This window comes from Acanthopagrus latus, chromosome 18 (genome assembly GCF_904848185.1).
Source record: "Acanthopagrus latus isolate v.2019 chromosome 18, fAcaLat1.1, whole genome shotgun sequence".
Taxonomy (NCBI): Eukaryota; Metazoa; Chordata; class Actinopteri; order Spariformes; family Sparidae; genus Acanthopagrus; species Acanthopagrus latus.
Genome location: NC_051056.1, coordinates 27,522,641 through 27,544,200, shown reverse-complemented (window position 1 = coordinate 27,544,200; position 21,560 = coordinate 27,522,641). Strand labels below are relative to the sequence as shown.

The window sequence follows — 21,560 nt, the reverse complement described above, 5'->3', positions numbered from 1 at the left end:
ACCATTTCAGATTTTAGTCTTAATCTTTCATAGTGAACATTTTTTCATTCTTACTTAGTATTTCAGTACTGAGCATATTTAGATTTTCCTGACAATGTTGCTCTACATTTGCACACTTATTCAGTGGGCCTTCGGGTTGCAGGGATATACTGCTCTCAAGATATACCTTGGTATGAAACATTTGCTCACAATAGGAATTGAATTCTGTCACTGGTTCCCTTCCCAGCCATGTGAGATTTAACACTGTAATAAAGTATATTGAAATTAAAATTCAGTCAAACTGCTTCCTCACAGGTGAAGAATCACACACCTGGTCGATATTGGAAATTGTGAAAAATATGACATATGACAGCAAATATTGCGATATTGGATGATATCTCATTTTGGGCCAAGCCTAATGCTGATGTTAAAATTCAGCCCATGTACATCCTCACAGTGCTGCTGTTAGCATAGCTGTAGACTCTTGGTCTTGGATGCTTGATGAATAGCTAGCAATGATTAATTCATTTACGTATTTGTTGTTCATTCATTTTATTTCAGTTGACTAATAGATGATTTTATCAGCAATAGGAAAATCAGAAAATCTGTCAGCCCTATTCCTGGGGAACCTTGTGTCTATAATAATGGAGCATGGTGTATTTATTTTATATATATGTGGTTTTGATGAATACAAGGAATGGTCTTTTGAGGTGAGGCACATCAGTGACACAACACTGTGACAGAATGACTGGAATTCACAAGGTCTATATCCTGTTTCCAGACCTTTGACTTTCACGCCATATGCTCTTCCCTTTACCATTCATAAAGTCGCACACAGTGGAAAGGTTTCTGTCCCAGCAGATCCCTCGTTAAGCTAAGCTGGGCAAGGCCAACCCTGTGATGTCACAGAAAGCCCCAGCTGCCCATGTTGTCCCTGGACTGTCCGTCCCTGTGTAGCCTGCCTGAGCCTATGGGGAGCCAGACGGAGCCGAGTGGGGAGGGGGATTAATTCTGCAGCTGCCTGTTGTTGTTGTGAAGGCTGGTTACAGCATTGTGATCTGATAAGCAACTTATGGATGTAACTGTTGCTTAGATTGAGGCAGTATCTTTACCTTCATGCCCCCCCATCCCATTCACAAATGGTTGGAGATAGGGGAGGAGAAGCTTTCATCTCTGGGATTTTGGTTGCCATGAATAGACTGGGTCTGCTCAGTTTACTGAAATATTTATGAGGCATAAATGAATCATGTGCAGATCTTTCTTTGGTGGTGATGAGCAGATACAAATGACACATTAGGCTCACTGGCTTGTGAGATTGAGAAATCCCAAAGCCCAGGGATTTGGAACAAATGTGACCCTAATCACTGTAGCGGATAGCCTCAGGTTAAGGTGAACAATGTGCACACTGACAGTGCTGAACTCCATATTACACCTTAACTTTATGAGCCTCCCATCATTCCTCTGCATTGTCTTGTATTTGATGTAGTTTTTCCTCCACAAAGCCTCTTCACTGAGGTTTGGCTGCCATTCACTCGTTTGTGTCAGATCAATGTCAGCAGCCCCGAGCTGCCCACCCCCCACCCACCCTGGAATTATTGAATGAACCGTGTGGGAGCCTAGCTGTGGCCAGGTCACGTGCCTCGTCCTCATCTACACTTATTGACCAGCCTACAACTCTCTCAAGCTCATTAGCGCTTGTTCAGTATATCAACAGTTGGACTGGACTCAGCCTGGAACTGTTTCTGGAAGAGCTGAAGTCCTTTTTTTTTTTTTTAACATCTTGTTGGATAATATACCCGCAGGGATCGACTCAAGGACCTTTTCTGAGGAATCCTTAAGGCTTATCCATGGAGCCAACTGAATCATCACAGTGTAATCATAGAGAGAGTAGGTGATGATTGAAAGAAGTTGTGAGACTGCAGCCAGCATGTGACATGTTATCTTTTACGATTTGTTATAAAAGCTTCATTTGAGGTCGAACATGAATAGCCAGAAAAAGATACAGTTGCTAAAAATATCTCCTCCGTTGATCCTCTTATTTTAAAAACAAGGATTAGTGCTGTTACTGTTCCTGACAATAGAGAGCCAATATACTGTACCATACCATGATTAGGGATTTATTTTGAAGTTGAAATTGGTCAGTTGTTTGTTGAGTTCTTTAACATTTAACCCCGAGTTTCATGAGTACAGATGATACGCTTGAGTATCAGGTCACTCTTGTTCCAGTCATTGCTGCCATTTGATGTGCTTAATCTTTTTAGTGTTGACAGTCATGGCAGCAGTCATTTTCCACCCCCACCACTTCTGCCTGACCTGAGCCAATGCTTAACCACCCAATATCATAAATCTGCAGAGGATCATGGTCTTTAACCTGTTTTTATCTAGGACTTATATCACATGAGTATGGAGGGACAGTAAGTCTCAAATTTAAGTATATTCAGTTGAAAGTTTGCTTGTCTAAAGTGCTGAGTGTTATTGTAACCATGATTTTCAGCAGGTTATTAAGAGACCAAGCCTTCTATATTAAGAAATACACAGATAAGTGCTGACAAAAGAAAACTAACAAGTGTTCTATTCAGATTGACATACATTAACTACCCTAAAAAATCTCTTACTCACCGAAGGTATTTTCCCTGCCCACTGGTTTCAGAGAGTGTCTTTAACCTACGATACTCAGCGAGCGAGACAGACCGGGGAAGACCGGCATGCCTTGGCTGATGCCAAACCATGCTGGGTCCAGTTTTTTCCCATTGGGCACCCTCTCCGAAATACGTGCCCCCTTGTGACTATTGTTCTGTCCGTCTGTCTGTTGGCTGACACAAGCAATAATCCTGACATCTGGCCTGCATCCAAACTCATTACGACACTTGATGGCATTGATCCCTCCTCTAGAGGCTTCCCCTCCAGAGCTGTGTGCTTCTGCTCGCTACTCCTACTGAGCTTTATTTGGATCCTTGTCGCTCATTCCTCTCTTCTTTTTCCATGCCTCTTACACTGTTTTCATACAGCCACCGAGCATGGGCAGTATGGTGGCCCCATTAATAGATGAAAGGTGTTGTTATGAAGCCTAATATAACACAGATTAAGAATTATAATAACAGCGAGTATCCACCCAGTTTCCCATTCTTGCTCTCTTTATTGATGTCAGGGTAGTTGAGCCGTGACACGCCTGCAGTTAATGAAATTAGTGCTGAGAAAATGCACAGTGTCCACCAGGGAATATTAAGAACAGTTCCCACTGAGACATCTGTGGTAGTGGCTGAGTACATTATCAACACAGTGTGGTAGAAACTAAGGAAATGAGCAGGATATGGGGGGATGATTTTAATGCTTATAGACAGAAACCTGGGGGAAAGGCTATTTTAATGACGGTGCCTTCTCCACCTCTCATTAGGGATAGGAATTGATAAGATTTTATGATACGAATCCTGATTCTTCATCCCTTTTTTATTGTGTTTTTTGAACATCAGTAATTTTCTGCACACAATAAAGCATGATAGCATTACAGCATTATCATAAAGCGTAATGATTAACACGAAGACAAAACAGGAAGAAGAAAGATAGAAGTGGCTTTTCAAGATCAGAGCACATGATCACTTCCTCATATAACTTGTTTTTATTTAGGTTTTCTTAGTCAAAGATATGTACTCTTTGTAATGGACTTTGCTCTGTTGGCAAACAGGGTCATATACACGGCATTCCTGGAATTTAAGCCCACACTGTATAGAAAGATGTTTCAGCATATTGCAGCTGTTTCCAGTCTTACTTGAAATTATAATTTTACAGACATTGTAATTCTCGCTGTTGTTCTTCATGCAGTGGAACCAGGCTTTGGGCCGTCTCTTCCTCACCAACATGACTCTTTCTTGTTGCAATTTTCCATCTGCATGGAAACAAGTTTGACATTGTTGTTATGCAAGAAAAAACATGCTGGCATTGATAAAATGATGTTATAGACTACAAGCATACGATTGGAGCTGGTTCTTAACCCTAAGTGGCTCTGGATTTTCCTACCCGTCACCCCCAACCCAGACTGTTTTGATGGCCTGTCAGGGTTGGCCTTATTTGCTACTTTTAGATTAGGTGAAGGCCACAGTTACCAGTTGGGTGCACATGAATGTCAAGCTGGTCTCCTTTGTTACTGTCACAGCTCTGCATTTTGACACTAAACTGTGCTGATATGAATTGTAACTGTACAGTCAGAGAAGGCTTCTTTTTTCCATCCTGTTCAATGGAAGGACTGATGATCCAGAGCACTAGACCAGTGTTTCTCTGGCAAATCCTCAAGCCCGACTGACCACTTTCTGGCTCTAGCTCTGCTTTTACTCTTCTAATCCAATTTAAGTGTTCAATATGTAGCCTTTAATAGGATCAGGTGTGCAAGAATAGCTGCTTCAAAAACCTGGAGATCAGGTTGCTCTTGAAGACTTAAGAACCACAACTTTCAGCTAACTGCTTATAAACCCCTTTTTAGAATAAATCTACTACCAAGTAACTGTTTTCATGATAGCATAACAGTACACAAAAGCAAACAAAAGAGACAACACTGGCATGTATTGCAGCAGATTAAGACAGTCCGTGTCTACCACTCTTTGCTTATTATTCCCAATTACACTGTTTGTTGGTGGCACAATTCACAATATTTCTGCTACAGCAGTTAAACAGAACAACATTTTATAGTTTTCATACGATCAGGACTTAATCTAAAAGAGACTGAAGAAAAGAAAGGGCTGTATGCTACAGCTGTAAGTTAAATAGTAATTTTGTTATGTGTTACGCATTTTGGCTTGTGATCTGATACAGCAGCAAAAGGCTGTTCTCAAATAAGTTCAGTCCACTCTTTATTGTCAGTAGTTTCTCTGATCCACTGGGAAACCAACATTTTCCCAAACGGGTAAAACTCTGGTATCTCATTAGTGTTTTCCACACCACCATTGTTAACTAGATGAACTGGGCTGACCTGTCTAGCGTGGTTAAGATAACCGGCAATTATTTGCACACTTTCATTATCCACTGTCACTGCTAGTTGGATTATGAGAATTCTAGCTTGCAATCAAGCTTGTAATTTGACTGTATTAGACTAATAAGACTAAGAATATGTGGGTCTAGGGGATTCTTAACAGAAATGATACAAAGCCAGTTCCATTTGAGCAAAATATCTGCAGTGTTTCACACATGGTCTCTTTTTTTAATCTATTGTCTGATCCTTAGATTCAATAGCTGCTTTGGAGGGTGGGGTGATATGGACTTCAAATAATATAGCAATATTTCTGGGCTATATCGTGACACAGAAAGTATATCGTAGTATTTTGAAGTCTCACATGAACTTACCGCTCTGGTAAGTTTGGAAAATTACATCAATTGATTATAAAGCAGCCATAAAATATAAAACATCAGCATATCACCCTGCTATACTGTCTACTGTAAAACGTAGAAACAGATGAAATATCTGATAACAACAATAAGGTATTATTAACACCTTTGTTAGGAACGCACCTGTGTCCTATAAATATAGACAGCATATTTGCATGTTCGACACAATAGATTTTTGCTCTCCACATCTCTTACTTAAACATAGTGTACAAGCCCTCGTGTCTTGTGTCAAGGCTGCTGAACAGAGAGAGCCAAGGAAGTAAGTTAAGCAGTAGCAGTACCAGCTGCAACTGGTGCATTGCAGCACCTGGCCTACCCCAGCACACAGGCTCCTGCTGCGAGGGCTCATTCAGAACACAGAGACACAACATCAATCACAGCTGCTCAGCCAGCTCCTCTGGCCTGCTATTTCACACAGGCCTTATGCTGCAGTCACCAGCTACGTCAGACCCCTGTTTTCATTTGTCGTAGTAGACAATAATTCTTTGATCACCCAAGCTTCTTAAAGATTTAGTTTCCTGGCTTTCAATGTTTGCTGGGTTTGTTCATTGGTTTGTGCAAGATGAGATCACGCTCACAATTATTTGGTTACTATTGAAATGTAATGGAACAGGAGGTTTGTGTATTCTAAAAACACTGGCCATACGTCAGTGCTGCAAAAAAAATTTATGTTATTTACAATCACTTGTCAAAGACCCCTGAACCAGGGACCCCCCATTTGACATGATTTTGTCCCAGGCATCCACCATCTGATAAGTATTTTGTTTTAAAATGTCTGCGACACTTCTGAGAGAGCTACTGTATTAGACAGCGTACAGTGGACATGACGGGAAACAAGCAGAGAGAGATGGGGATTGACACACAGTCACAGTTTCCTGCCAGACACGGACTTGTGATGCTGCGATTTTTGGCAGCCGCCTTGACCCTGAGGCCACCAGGGCACCCCGAGGAAAATCACTTAGAATAAAAACACTGCCAGAAATGTTTTGCCATTTCTGTGACATTGATGTTGTATTCTGTGGTGTTACTGATGCTGCAACTGTGTCACAGTATTTCTTGCTGTACTAAAACTTCCTCGTCCAGCCTCAGTGTGGTAGCATGCCTTCGAGATAATGTCCTTTCCCTCACCTTTGCTCAGTGCTGTTACTCATTCCCAACCACCTGTCCTCTCAGTGTCACCAGCTCTTGGCTGCAAAGTCTGTTTTTTAATTTTAGGTTGAAGAGGCTAGACGTCCTGACATCCAAGATGTAGGGAAGTTATCTCCTCTTCACTTTAAGTCTTGTGTAGACACAGAAGGACGTGGACACAAGCACACATTGACTATAGGGCTGCAAAATAAATTAGTATATTATCGAAATTATAATACGTCCAAGTGCAGTATGCAAATTGGAGAAGCTGCAGTTCTTTGAGGAATTTACAAAAAATGTAGGGATGAACTTTAGGATGTCCACCCGGGTTTTATGTTTCTGTCACTGCTGACTGGAGCTGGAGCTGATAAATACCCATAACTGCTGATGAATCATTCGACCCGTACATGGATGCTGATTGTACTCTTTCTCACTGAAGACAGAAAACAGATGCTAGTGGGTGTTTGAGGGTCTTTTATGCTGTGTGAGGTCATGTTTCTGTAAATCCTCCCTGGCCTGAAAGTGCATTTTTATACTTCTCCTAGGGATACATTCAGAGCCCATTAAGATGCTGCTATTCAAAAATTCAATTTCATCCAGTGTGCTATTATGTGTGAAAGATTAAACCCTGTTACAATGTGTTTGCACAGCTCTGAAAAGTGTTTTTTGAATTGATTATAGTGACTATCTCACAAATCTCTCCTTTTTAGATGTTACATACTTGAAAAAAAGAAGGGTCTTTCTTTAACTTCAAGTTGACTACATCATATTTCTAAGCTATATTGGTCCTTTACCTAAACAGAGCATGTGATAATCTCAGGCATCATGGTAGGAAGTTTCCCTACTTAAGCAGCAGGCACCACTCTTTAATCCTCCTGTTGCTCCCTGGATCCACACATCCTTTTGCCACCACGTTAATCCAATAAACCACCTCTGCTCATCTGACGTCTTGCATAACCAGGCTGGGATAGCCAGCCCAAATGACTGCAGGGGTCCAGTTATTTTTAGCCCAAGAGCACACACTAAGGAGAAAAACTATCAGTAGATGATGGTGGGAAGAAGGAAGGTTTGGCAGCCACTCCTCAGTAATCCTCCGTGCTAAGCCAAGTGGATCATTAAAATAACAAGAGCTGTAATTTAAGATTCAGGGTTTGTGTAACGTGAGTGAGGTGAGAATAAGGGAGAGGGAAAAAGAAAGTTGTAACATGACGTTGAAAGTGTGTCAGCCTTCCTCTTTGTTTCCTCTTGACTTGACATGACATGAAGGAAATACTGTAGGCAGACGGGGGAGGGGGCAGGTTGCAACTGGTGCATATCCGGCAGGGGCTCCGGTTACAGTAACTCATGACACTGCGTTTTGTTGTTGTTGATGTTTCAGACAGCCAGCTTCCCTCCGTGCCCCGGAATGGCTCTTCTTTCCATTTTTAAACTCCAGGGTTTATGTGTAGTTGTGGAAGCAATGCTACGCCTGCCCTTACCTCATAACCCCTGACACCACTACTACTGCATGCAGGGGAAGGCCACCCAGCACCCACTGGGTCACATGCGTGCAACTTGAGAGTGTGGAAATACTGTTGACTTAAGAGTTTTACAGTAGTGCTCTCTTGGCAGTGCTGAGGGCACTAAGCTAGACATATCAATTAAAACACGATGAAAGGGAAATGTGAACCTCCGGAACTGTTTTTTATCATTTCTCATCTTACAAACAAGATGATCCCCGTCAAATCTGCTTCTGTACATGTGTTTGATATTCCAGCTCCAAATGCTCCTGAAGTCAGTCTCAAACAGAGGCAAACAAAATGTCGGCAGTGATCTTGTCTTCCAGTTTCGTCTGCTTGCCAATAAAATAAATGAATCTTAAAAATGCAATAGTTTGGCTGTGATGCAGCGTCTGTTCTCTGTCTGGAGTCACCACTCTGTGCTCTTACTCAGTGTCCCGCTCACAACACTATTGGATTTTCTATGTGTTCAAAAATATCCAAATCAGCAACCCATCAAATAAATGTAGTGGAGTGAAAAAATGGGACTACTCAAGACTCAAGTACAGTAGAGTACCGTTATCTTGACACCAAGATTTTACATTTTGCCACAAATGTATATCAACTCCAAATATCGCTTATCAGCCCCCTTGATTACTAATAATTGCTATCTGTATAAGCCCTGAAAAAATTATACACACACACACACACACAGACTTTTTAATGGTGCATGTCTTGTGGTCGCCTGCCACCGTCAGAGAGCGATGATGTAGTCATTGTTAAACAACCACAGACATGTTCACCCACTTCGATGAAGGAGGTGGGTGAACATGTCTGTGGTTGTTTAACAATGACTACATCAACGCTCCCACGCTACTTCAGGACTACATCAAACTACATCTTTTGTTTCACTTGTTTTGATTGACACGCTTAGTGGCAGAAATTACATACTTTGCTTTTTAGACTCAATATTTGACAACGTTTCCAAAATGTGAATGTCTTGATTTCACTGCCTGAAACGACTCCTTCAGTTTCACCTTATGTGTCTGTACAGTACCATGAATTGGTTTATAAATGGCTGCAATGATATTTAATCAACCATTTACTCACCTCAGGGTAAAATGTGCTATATGTATGTTCATACTTTTTAGGGATTATCAAATTAGATAATTAAGGATTAAACCGTGATTTTGTAAAAATGTGTAGAGTTAAATGGGCATCGTGTGCTTCCATGTACATCTTTGTACACCTTTGAGAAACACGCTGTGTTCAGTTGAGAGGTTCTTTGGTGTGTTTTCAGTTCTTCATCCTGCACTGCAGTAAGCAGCTTCAAGCTAGAGGTTTGAGTTGTTCCTTTAACATCCCCTGACATCCTTTTTTCATGACCCACCTGTTTCCAGCATGGAGAGACACAGCACATGGTGTCCGCCTGGGATGTTTTAGAAAATTCTTCTTGCTGACAAATGTTTTTGAATATTTGTGTGTGGTTTAGATTTCAAAGAAAATAGCGAGAAGTACATACCTCAGCATCTCTGCAACCTACGTACAGCCCTCATTTGATTTATTGATTTAGCCAACGTAGCTCCATCCCACCTAGATGAACTTTGTGGGTGCAGAGCGGTGCTGCCTCTTCCAGAGATGGAGAGAAAAGTGTTCATCCATCCATGAAGAGTTGTTTTAATTTATCTTTTCAAATTTTTTTTACTACTTGAATTATAGTTATGTAGCTCTCAGAGGAAGGCGTAACATTTGAGTCAAGAATGAATGAAATGTCTAAGCTCTTCTTATTTGGTTTGGACTTGAAACAAAGTCGGACTGGGTTTCAGTTTTCAGGCCAAGTTGTTTCTTTACCCGCTGATGGTATGATACTGCAGTGAATCAAAGCCTTGCACATACTGTACCTCTGTCAGTCACCACATTGCTGCTGCTGATCCAGATAACAGATAAGTCCAATCTACAGCAGGATGTCACTCGACAGGAAATTCCCAGCTTTAATTACACAACACATTTTCAGGAACAAATGGAAAGCTTTCAGAGCCGTCGCTGAAAAGCACCTTAAGTGATCAGATGTGGACGTCTACTGAATGATTTTACGTAACGAAGGCATTTAACTTTGACCAGGGTATTCATTAAAGTTGATGAAGATGCTAGTCAGAATAGTGATAATTAGATGTGTTTCGTTGTATGAGTCAGGCTGTTGACAGAATCCAGGTGATTTCCAGGGTTTTTTCTTAAGTTGGCATTTTTACTGTGGAGGCGGTATCATCGTCATGTGGCAAACCCACTGTTATAGTTTCCAGAGCACCTTCTGACTCCATTAAGATACTAATTTGAGTATTATGCTGCTATCAGAGGCAAGTGTATCATACAGATAATTACAAACGTCTCCTTAATGTACTGTGTGGGCTGCAGCCATTGTAGCCTATTACAGTGACAAATACATTTCACCCTCTTTCACACACTTTACACAGTAAAACAAAGGCTTTGTAATGTAGCTGAACACACTTTTAAGTATACAACATTTATTGAAAACTATAACTATATACTCTGTTGAAAAAGGTATATTTAAGGTCTCTAAAGCATCATAGTTAACCGGGGTCTCCTGAGTTTTCACTGTTAACAGTGTTTAAAGTACTGACTCACTTTTACAGACTCCAAAGACTCCTTTGAAGACTTTCAGACACGCACCAACTCAAATACTTCAAAATGCCTTTTCATCTTACTTTTTGTTTGTGCTCATGGTAGATTTTGTGTCTTATCCACTGTCTTGTCTCCCACGCTGCAGGATATGAAAAGACAGAAGACGCATCCGAAAAGACATCCTTAGCTGACCAAGAAGACGCCCGACTGATACACCTCAACCAGCCGCAGTTCACCAAGTTCTGCAGCAATCGAGTCAGGTAAGAAGATGTTGTAGTTATGGAAGTGTAATGAATACAAAGGGAAACATTTATGCACTGTATGGAGACATGCACATAATTAAAATTGTTGAAGAACTTCATTTATCTATATTTATTTATATGTAGTTGCATTAAGTCAAGCTTAACCAACAGGGTAAAGTTGGTGTAAACTCTAGTTGTGAAAACATCAGGCAGCTGTCACTCATCACCGCTACATTGGTGGCAGTTCATGTGAACTTAATACTTGGGTTGCACATATTGATTGCAACTGTATGAGTTTTACGGTATGATAACCATCTCACACACGAATATTGTTTGTGAAATGCAGAAGTTTTTTTTTTTTTAGAAGTATAAATGGCCTGATTATAATTTCACAAAATATTATGTCCTGACAGATTAAAACTAATACGGTAGAATTAAATACCGTAGATAAGCAAATGTACACAATATGTTAATCCTCATCTTCAAACCGGGGTATACCATGAAAAAGGTATTTTGTTGCCGACATGCCCCAAGATTTAGAGTTTACATGGACCAACTCTGATTTTTCCTCACAAAGCTGAGGAAGCAACAAACTTGAAGAAGTCCTGCTTTCAGAAGACAAATCCAATACATCCTCTATAAGATTCACAAGTTAAAATGACAACAACATAAACAACATAGCTAGGTTAAATGTTGAGCTGATGAGTTCAGGCTCCTGTTGTTAGCCTTTCTTTCCGTCCAGCGTTTCCCCAGTGTAATTATGCAACATGAAGAAGCTTCTCCCATGTCACTTAAAATTACAGTTTACTCGAGCTGCATTAAAAAATCACACTGGAAGTTGTATTCTCTCAAGGATTTTTCCTGTTTGTGTGAATTGCTGCTATTTCTGCCTTGGTAATGGCAACCCAGAGGCCGTCAGTGCTTTTCATGGTGACCTGCAGCATAACTTGCCACTTTGCCTTTAACCCCACGTTAACCTTCAGTGTCACAGGCAAAACAGTTGAATTAAAGCATGCCTGGTCTGTGTGGCTACTCCTGATTATCTCCTGATTACAAACAATCTTAAGAAGTCAGAATCCATTTAAAGAACCTTTTGAGAAATGTGATGTGAAGAGAAAACTTTTCAGAGACTGTGCGCTCTACACTTATCTGGTGTGACTGAAAAGCAACTATATACGTTCTATTCAACTTCAAAATCTTGTAATCAACCTTCTTTAGATGACTTTTAAACACACCTTTTAATTGAAACAGTATACAATATGGTGCAATTGCTTTGATGGGGAATGACCATGACAGCACCCTCAGTCTATGATATTTGATAAATACCGGCAAGATTTGTATCACCAGTGGCGCCTAACTATACCAGACTGCCCTTTTTATCCAGTCGTTCCTCTTGGAGGAGTGCAGCGCTTTTAACATTAAAGGTCAGGCTCTTTGGGTCAGGTCGTCTTCTGTCAAGGAATATCACTGTTAGCATTCGTGCTGCATGAGCAGCTCGAGATATGTATGTGCTTACACAGACACAGCTTTAAACTGAAAAGTATTGTTAAATTAAAAAAGTGCGTATCAGCTTCATGTATCGACCGGACAAATAACAGATGCAAGCAGCTGAGAAAACAAGTGCTGATTCTACCTCTTTTTAGTTGTTTCGTTAAGCTTTTATGTTTTGATAGCTATGACATTAGTGTTTTTATTAACATTAACTTTTTTTTCTGTATATTATTGGATAACTGTGTTGCTGACACTTGATTTATGAACAGTGTAATGCTTATTTTCCTGCTCTGTTGGTATATCTGAGGCTTTATTGTTACAGGACTGTGACATTTTTAAACCAGTTACAGTCAAATACGTTCATTGCTGCAACGCTATTTGTAGCACCGGATGGTAACTGGTTGAATTTTATTGCATCAGAGAAGTTTATGTAATATGGCCTTTTGTGGTTAAAGAGCACCTTTGCATATTTTTAAAATAAGTGTATACAGGTTTTGTGACCTTACCGGAGGTGGTCATTAATTCAGTGGGTGGTCTGCCCTCACGGAAAAATTAAGAAAAATATCACATCAGCCCTGTTTGGCTAATGCTAATGCTGTCATAAAGATAAGGCCAGCAAAATTATCGAGAATAAATCATTGTGCGAGACTTCCCAACATTTGACTGATCTGAATATCAGAGCATTAATAATGTCTTTAGCTATATAACCCCCCACTTTAATCAAATTCATAAGTGCTTGGCTTGATGGACTTCAGATCCAATACTGATACTGACTGTCCCAGTCTTATTAATGTAAAAGTTAACAGAAGTATGTGTAAAAGTTTGAATGCTTGCAGGGCAGTTTTTACAGACTGCAACAGAATATTGTCTGAGCACAAAGCTTGTATTTTAATGCCTATTCAAGCTGCATTTGTTTCAGACCCAACACTTTTGGATCAGAGTGTAATACATCCAATTTGTTTTAAGTGCTGCTACATTTTTTGAACGCGTTTTGCTTCTGTTGGATCTTCTTTGCTTTTGATATTTTTTGTCCAAACATTTGCCTCAACCCTGAGGGCACATTTGGCTTTAGGTTGCTCTAAAGGATCTTGTTCAAGGGGATTGGTCTCTGTCTTAAAGTGACCTGTGGAGACACTTCGGGAGCAGGCCCTGTAATAAATGAATATAATCTTAGAAGCAGATGTTTGAAGCAGAATTCTCCCTCTGCAGCATCACTACCTGCACAATATGTCACTGTTCTGTACACAGATGCGACTCATAACAGACAGCCACCCAGCTCTCACTGTTTTGCATGTATGTGGACTGTTTATTCAGCTGAACTGGTTGTAATGTCAATGTTAATGTCTGAGATGTTGACAACTTGTCTTATAGCAAATAGGAGTGGCTGTGCAAACCATTTTACCAATGTGTATCCATGAAATGCTGATATCATATGTCCTGTTAGACATGTATAGACACAAAAAGACATGGGCACAAACAAATAGAATGTGGCCAGTACAATATCCAAATCTAAGAAGCTAGAATTATTTGATTGAGGTAAAATGTGTGACAAAACAGTTCTGTCGTGCAATAGAGAGACACATCATATGTTGTGTACAGTATTAGTATTGACTTGGATGTTGGTCCTATCTAAGTCAGGTGATTCTGATTAACTGAGATGTGGACAGCTATACACACTCAATCTAAAGTTGAACCCCTTAACCACATGCACATTAAATAAGATCACTCGCAAAATTAGTATAATTGTCCGAGTAGAGTACCTTCATTAGCCTGAGTCATCAAACCACATGAACCTAATCTTTAAGACGTTAATACGCGATGTAAGCTTTTCGTTTTAATGACACACCATAAAGAAAAACATGACTGTGTACATGACACACACACAGAAGAGCTAAATTTACCATCACAGCTAACTGGTTAGCTAACTTCTTTTCTATAGTCCTACAATGACAGACACACCCTGAACTGGAGGTCATCAGACAGGTTACTGGTCCAGCAAGTCGTTCGACTATGCAAATTGTGTTTGCAGCCGTGTTTGCGTACCAAATTTGTTAGACAAGGGGAGACCTATATTATCACCCTTCAATGCCAAGTCAACCATTAGCAAACCTTTTCGGACCATACAGTCACCACAGATTGACATCTGTGTATACTTTGATGTTTTTGAACCACAAAGAAGAAATCATCAACACTGTGCAAATGAACTGTCTAAATCTGTAATGTTCAGTGGTCAGCTGACGGCCTTGGTTGATTTGATTATCTCCTTTGTGGTAGAATATGCTGCCAACACATGATGGCCTTCAGCTGGCGGAGACCGACCAGTGTACTTTATTTGAGAGCCCATTAAGATTATCCTGTTTTTTGGACGTATGTAAGCTTTGTTGCATCTGTTATATGAAATTTCAAAAATTCTCTTACTATATCTTTAAAATGAAAATCACAGTCAATGTAAAGTAAATGAGAAAAATAGAGTTCGAGATATAACTTACAAAACAGTGCATACGTTAAAATGTGATACTAGGGGACTCAAAGCAGTGATGGTTTCTCTCTGTGCATGTGCGATTCTGTCTCCACACTTCCAGATGTTGTAGACTGACTGTCTTCTACAGGAGACTCAATGCTGAATGACAGTTAAATCTTTATTTTTGTTTTGTCTTCTGTTGCTGTTAAATGTTTGTTTACTATTGAACAAACATGTTTACAGCAACAAAAACTATTTTCAGTCACAATAGGATGAGAAATTAAAAAAAAAAATCTAATGTGACTTGTTTGTGTGATTCCTAAATTCTGAAAAGTCAAACCGAAAACCAAGAGTACAAGACTATGTCTGATAAGTCTTTTGGCTGCTTCAACAGTGTTTTTTTGTAACACTACTGTTAAACTTGAAGAATGAATAAATAATCTTGATTTCAAAGTAGCACACAGATTTGTGGCGAGGCTGTGGGGTTTCAGGCTTTTGTATTGTGATTGTTTTCATCTGGTTAACATTTGTTTCTGGCATCATGCAGCCACTTCAGCGCCAACCATGACCCATGGGCGGGTTACGACCTAGTTATTTAAACATAATAGGCTGTCATTACTTATCATGGCAGTTTTACGGCCATTGTTCTGAACATCTTTATAACCTGCTGGCCCTCCTCAAGGTTTTTGTGTGTTGTAATGTCAGTGACCTTCCCCTTTGGAAAGGAAAATGAAATTAACTAAGTTAGTGATTTTGCAAACATTTGAGCATGATAATTTGTATTGCATTTAGATAAACTATAGTGACAAATTGGTGTTTCAAGTAGGTTTTGGATGTTTGACTGACAAGACGTGAGGACTGAGTACAAGGTGGGGCTAAAAGATGAAGACTATCCAAACAATGTGTGATGTGTCAAATATTCCGTTGACAGCTGTTTAACTTGACTCATGTTTAGTAAAACACACATACAAAACAAACTAAAACAGGTATTTCTAAAGACTTCCTGTAACGTCAAACCCTTCTGCTCTGGTGGAAAAGCCAATAGATAGTGTTACAAGTTCTACTGATTGGTGTTGCATGGCTCCAATCAATGAGGAAGTGTTTATCATCTTGATTTTCTAGAAGATCCATAATCATCCATGAAGCAGAGTGGTAAATGAGCTCTTTATCTTGACCTGCCACAGTATACAGAAGTAACCAGAGAATGACAGAACAGTGTTTACAGTACTAACAAATGAGATCAGAAACAAAGGTGGAGTGAAGAAGAGGAAGATATAAATGATGAAGCCAAGGCCTTTAGGCTGAACTTCACCAGTATGTTTCTTTGTATCTCAGGAGATACAGGAGCCTGAGGCAGTAACTATAGTTTGCATTAGCTCTACTCAGGCACTTACTGTCTAATACCCAGTGGGCTCAGCAGTACTTAACATGAACGCACTCATGTTGTTGTTATGAGCTTTGAATGATGTATGACAAAGCATTTCACAACAGGTAGTCAGCATCTTTACTGAAACACTGAAATGATCTAATCAGATCTACAGCAGAATTAAAAGGCGAAATAATGACAACAATAGTTTCACAAGAGGAGAATATATTATGTCACACACGCTCGTTCACTGACATACAAACACAAACATATACACGTACTGCATCTTTGTTTGCTGTCCCATTAACCAGGCAAACACATTCAGGAAAGAGGCGGCTGTGTCTCAGGAGTTAGACCAGGTCATCTACTGATCCCCACCTCCTCCTGTCCACATGTTTCGTTGGCCAAGACACTTAACCAAGCCAGTGCTCTCCTAATTTCCAGTCCCAGGCCTGGATAAATGAGAAGGGTTGCGTCAGAAAGGGTGTCCGGTATGAAAAACCTCTGCCAAATCAAATATGAGGATCTTAGAAATCAGATTTCCATGCTGGGTTGGGCAGGGCCCAGTTCGCCAGCGGGGTGGAAACAGATCATCTGCTGGTCAAGCAGCTAGAAGAAGATTACATAAAAGCAAAGATGTAGGAGGGTTGTAAATCATTCTAACTTTATAAGCAACAAAGCACCTGACATTTATTTACCGCTGAATTCTGAAAACTTCTGAAAACCAACAAACTGAATTTGAGTTGGGCAAATCCAGACAAGATAACTCAGGGTGAAAACTTCAAACTTGATCATTTGACCACTAGGATGAGCGTTCAAACCTGAATGGAATCTGTCGTATCAGGTTTTGTTCTGTCAGTAATACAATCCAAGAGACGTGAGACTGACAGGAAACCTGTACACTTTAACTTTCCATCTGAATTTGTGAACCTGAGAGAAACAGTTGAAGTAACTTGCAAGTGCCAAAGCAAAATATTTTCTTGTTGTAAATGAAGTTGTCACATTTGGAAATGTATTATTTATTTTTACTTTCTTTTATTTAAACTTCAGAATCATTGAGGGCTGGCCATCGTTACTGTGATTTGAATAAAGAGAGAGAAAACAATTAAAACAAGTCTGTAAATACTGTTCGCAAAAACAAAATACAAGATACGAAAACAATCAATTAAAAGGATACAAACAGAAATAGTGTGATCTCTGATCAAGGATTTGATTTTTAAGGTGCTTAGATAGAAACAGTTCCAAGTGGTCTGGACATGAATTATTGCTATCTATCTATATTAGATCCACCAAGCTCAGCACAAACTCAAGAGAATTGTACTGAAAGCTGATCTTTATATGATCCAAAGATTTGATATAAGGTGGAAACTTATAGATAAACAGCCAGAGAAGTCCACCTAACATTTTCATATAGACTTCAAAGCTTCAACAGTGAAACATATGGAAGTTCCATATCTAAATAACAAACCAATTTCTTGACGTGATTTTAAATTAGCCAACTTGTTTTTATGTCCATTTCTTACACTCCTTCAGTCCGAATGTATTCTTTAGCTCTGTTCAGTAACTCTCCATCAAACTCCTCCTTTTTACAGAAGCTGAAATAACAGCAGTAGTCTAGACTAAAGACTAGGCTTTGTTGAATGAAATAAAGCCGGTTCTTTGCTGACCCGTGTTCTGACGAGGCTCTTCGTCAGGCTCCTCTGTGAGGCTGGTGTTACATTGTACTGCTGTCAGAACAATGCCTTGCTCTTACTCACTTGCCTTCACTCTGTCCCTCTCACTCACCATGAGCAGATTCATTGTACCAGGCGACCAGGACGACAGTGAATATAAAGCTTTTTTTTTTCTTTTTTAACTCAGTTCAGTGCTATTTTGCCATTAATTTACATGCTCGTGGACCCGCTACGGGTTAAAACTGCTGATGTGTTTGTCGCTTGTGATTCAGTGTAAGAGGAATAAAATGGTGGCATCACTAACATTTACCTCCATATGCCGAGCCTCCTTTAGATGAGTTGGAGGCTATACCCTGATATCCTGCTTGTGTATGTCCAACGGCTTTTTTGCCCGCGTGAGTAAGCAAAGCGTGGCTGGTGGCTGGGCATACATCATGGCGTCTATGTTCTCCCAAAGTGGCTGTTCTGACTGGCCCTTTAACATAGCTGTAAATCAGACTGCTGGAGGCCTGGACTCTCTTCTACACCAGCCTCGATATACCACCGGCACCAGCATCAGACAACCCCCCTCCATCCCCACTGCAACACAGGCAACATAGCTCACATCTGCCAGGAGTTCTTTACTCCCTCTGCCAGCTCCCTTCTTCCTCCTAATTATTCTTTACGATCATTGAGTCCACTGGTCTCCGCTGCTCATCAGTGTCACACACATAAACCTGTCTCTGCAACAGAAAGGACTTTTATGAATGGGTTGAGAAAATTGACTGTTATCATACATGTACATTTGCTTATCTACAGCAATGGCTCCCAAACTTTTTCATTTTAAGGACACCTAAACTGACACAAATTAGACCATGGACCCCAGTTTGATCGTTTTCTGTCTCAGGGTCCATCACCTGAAAAGAGTTTACTTTTAGATCTATCTGTCTGTCTGTGCGTCCATCTGTCCGTCAGCCAATCTCTATTACAGTAGTTATAGTCATTACTATTCATTACTACATTATTTCTTGAGGCCACACTTTTTTTAATATCAACTACAAACCTATAAAGTTTCATAATTGCGTCTTTCGTGGTTGTGTCAAGCTGTCATGTTGACAAAAATCTGTCCAGAGCCGGCCAGACATATGAACACCTTATGAAATACTTACAAAAAAATACACTTTTGTGATCATTCCTACTAATAAAGGTGTCTCCAGGACCACATTTTTCCATCCTGACACACACACAGACTCACAAGGTGAAGCATTAACAGCTGATGCTATCACAGTTGGTAATGAATGTGTAATGCCATGATGTTGGGTGGATATTTATTGTTGGATATTTTCTGAGACAGATAATATGTGATGGTTATTCTCAGACCCATTTGTGTTTTGAATGTCAATAGTGTAAAAACTACCGCCCAGACATTGTGAACTAACCATTTGTCTCCCTCTCTTTCTCTTGTCTCCCTCCTCCACCCGTGGCCTTGTCTGCTGCTCGGTGCCGTCTCCAGCACGGCCAAATATAATGTCCTCACCTTCCTTCCCCGCTTCCTCTACTCGCAGTTCAGGAGGGCAGCCAATGCCTTCTTTCTCTTCATCGCGCTCTTGCAGGTGAGATGCAGCTGCAGTTTCTGTCACACGTATTTTAAATACAACAATAACTGACAAACTACCTCATTAATTAATTGAATCACTGCTCATCTTAGCTGCAGTTTTAGCTTTACTCCCATTAGTATGCAGGTGGCCTTCTTTTACTGTTTGCCATGACCTAGACATCATTTCAAAAGGTCATGTCTGTAATTCCATATACACACAGACAAGCTCATTCACACAAACGCACACGCACACATAGACACAGTACTTTATATAGACTGATAATGAATAATACATGTAATACTATGCGTTCCTCCTTTAGAAGGAAACTACAGTAGATTTGCCTGCAGGCGTGCCACAGTATACTGCGTATTACATACCTTGGAAATGCATGGGGCGCTGTGGATGGCTGTATTCTAGCCCTCACTGCACCACTGCCTCTACACTGCGGTAAAGAAACTGCTCTGTACACACTCAAAGAGTCTGGCTGATGAGGAGCCACAAGTAGAAAAGCAGAGGTAATGTGTAGATATTAAAAAGAAATTTGTAAAAGAAATAAACTATGCCTGAGCAGAGAGCTGTCGAGCTGATTAACATTTTTGTTGCTGCATCCACAGATCTTGGGGGTATTGCCAATATTGCTATTGGTACATACAAGCAAAGACTAAGAAAGATTGAGGAAGTTTGCCTGTAAACTGTAGGTCAGCACTGATCCCTTTTAAGAACACTGAAATCATTACTGCACAGTTCAAAGGAGTCCATATATCAGGTGTTTAATGCTCTGCAGAAAACATTAAATAATCACAGAAGAAAGGCTGCGTTGAACTCGATCCCGTCTTTACCTACGCTCGTGCTGACAGACCGGCCTTCGTTAATGAGTGCTCCGAGGATGGGAAAGGGCTCTATCCAGTGACCTTGAAGTATCTGCTTTGAAAAGCAGCCAGTGTGAATCTTCATTACCTGCCCTGTCGATGCTGCGACCTTGAATAAAACATCTATGCAGATGAGGGAGATGAGAGATCTATTTCGTTCAAGTTTCCTTCGAGCAGTTTAACAGCGGCCGTCTCCTGTGGCTCTCTCTCAGCTTTAATTACGCTGGTATTCGACTATTAATTTTGAAGCACTTAAAATAGCCAAATAATTAGACATTTAGAGGCAGGGAGAGCAAAGATAAAGTGCCAAGAAAAGTTGTTTGTGCTTGGAGTACCTCCTTCAAGTTTCCTCGGTCCATAACCCCTTGACACTATTCATGACAACAGATCCTGTGCATAAAAGTCCCACAATTCTCAATCTAACATAATGTAAAACCTCGGTGTGGTGGGCGAGTTTAGTGTAGGGGAACTACTGCTTTTGTCTAATTTTGAGCCAGGAAAGTACCCAGACATATACAAGTCAGCTTCTGCAATATTCTGAAGAAAAAAAAAAAAAAATGTCAATTTACTTAATTTTCCCTTCTTGTGTTTCTCTTAGCAAATCCCAGATGTGTCTCCCACTGGACGCTGGACCACTCTGGTGCCGCTGCTCTTCATCCTGGTGGTGGCTGCTGTCAAAGAGATCATTGAAGATCTGGTACGACTCATATCTGATATGACTGGATTCTTCTTGGTGTTTGTTTCACTCTTGTTTTCTCTCTTTCAGTGTGAAAGAGACTTTAATCTCAAAGTATCAGCCTAGTTTTGTGGCTAATATAAAGCTGGGTATTGCCACTGATTTACTAATTAGATCATGATTGATAGGGTCCCACTTCAATTTGATTACATTAATTTAGCAATACTGAAATAACTTATGGTGTAAAGTGTACAATGAACCCTCTAACCTGGTGCATTATCTATTATATTAATGTTTACATTCAAAATAGGTTTAAATGGTTTTGGAGATTTGTCTTGAAATGCTGTGCAAGGAAGTTAATGCAGATGTTGGCCTACTATGCATTTCAATAAAGTAGAACACACGTAATACTTTCCCTTTTTAAATAACCTTTATGGCCATTCGAGTGTAGATTTCTAGTTCAAGTGCACTTGAATGCACCATGAAGTCGCTGTCTCCGTGCTGTGTGTGAAGCTCTGACGCAGACAGACAGCAGAGGACAGGAACAGCGTGCCCGTAAATGACACCTAGAGGCAGTAGAGACTCTCAGATTAGTTTTTAATCCCAT

General features: G+C 40.2%; 1 protein-coding gene across 7 annotated transcripts in view; it reads left to right on the top strand.

Annotated features, from left to right (window-relative positions):
• The window catches only part of atp8a1 (ATPase phospholipid transporting 8A1), a 116,591-nt gene that overhangs the window by 8,923 nt on the left and 86,108 nt on the right, over positions 1-21,560 (top strand). For all 7 annotated transcript variants that reach the window (XM_037077127.1, XM_037077129.1, XM_037077125.1 and 4 more), the window contains 3 exons: positions 10,744-10,858; positions 19,324-19,423; positions 20,876-20,974. In XM_037077127.1, coding sequence (XP_036933022.1) covers positions 10,744-10,858; positions 19,324-19,423; positions 20,876-20,974 — 314 coding nt within the window. The remainder of the gene's footprint in view (positions 1-10,743; positions 10,859-19,323; positions 19,424-20,875; positions 20,975-21,560) is intronic.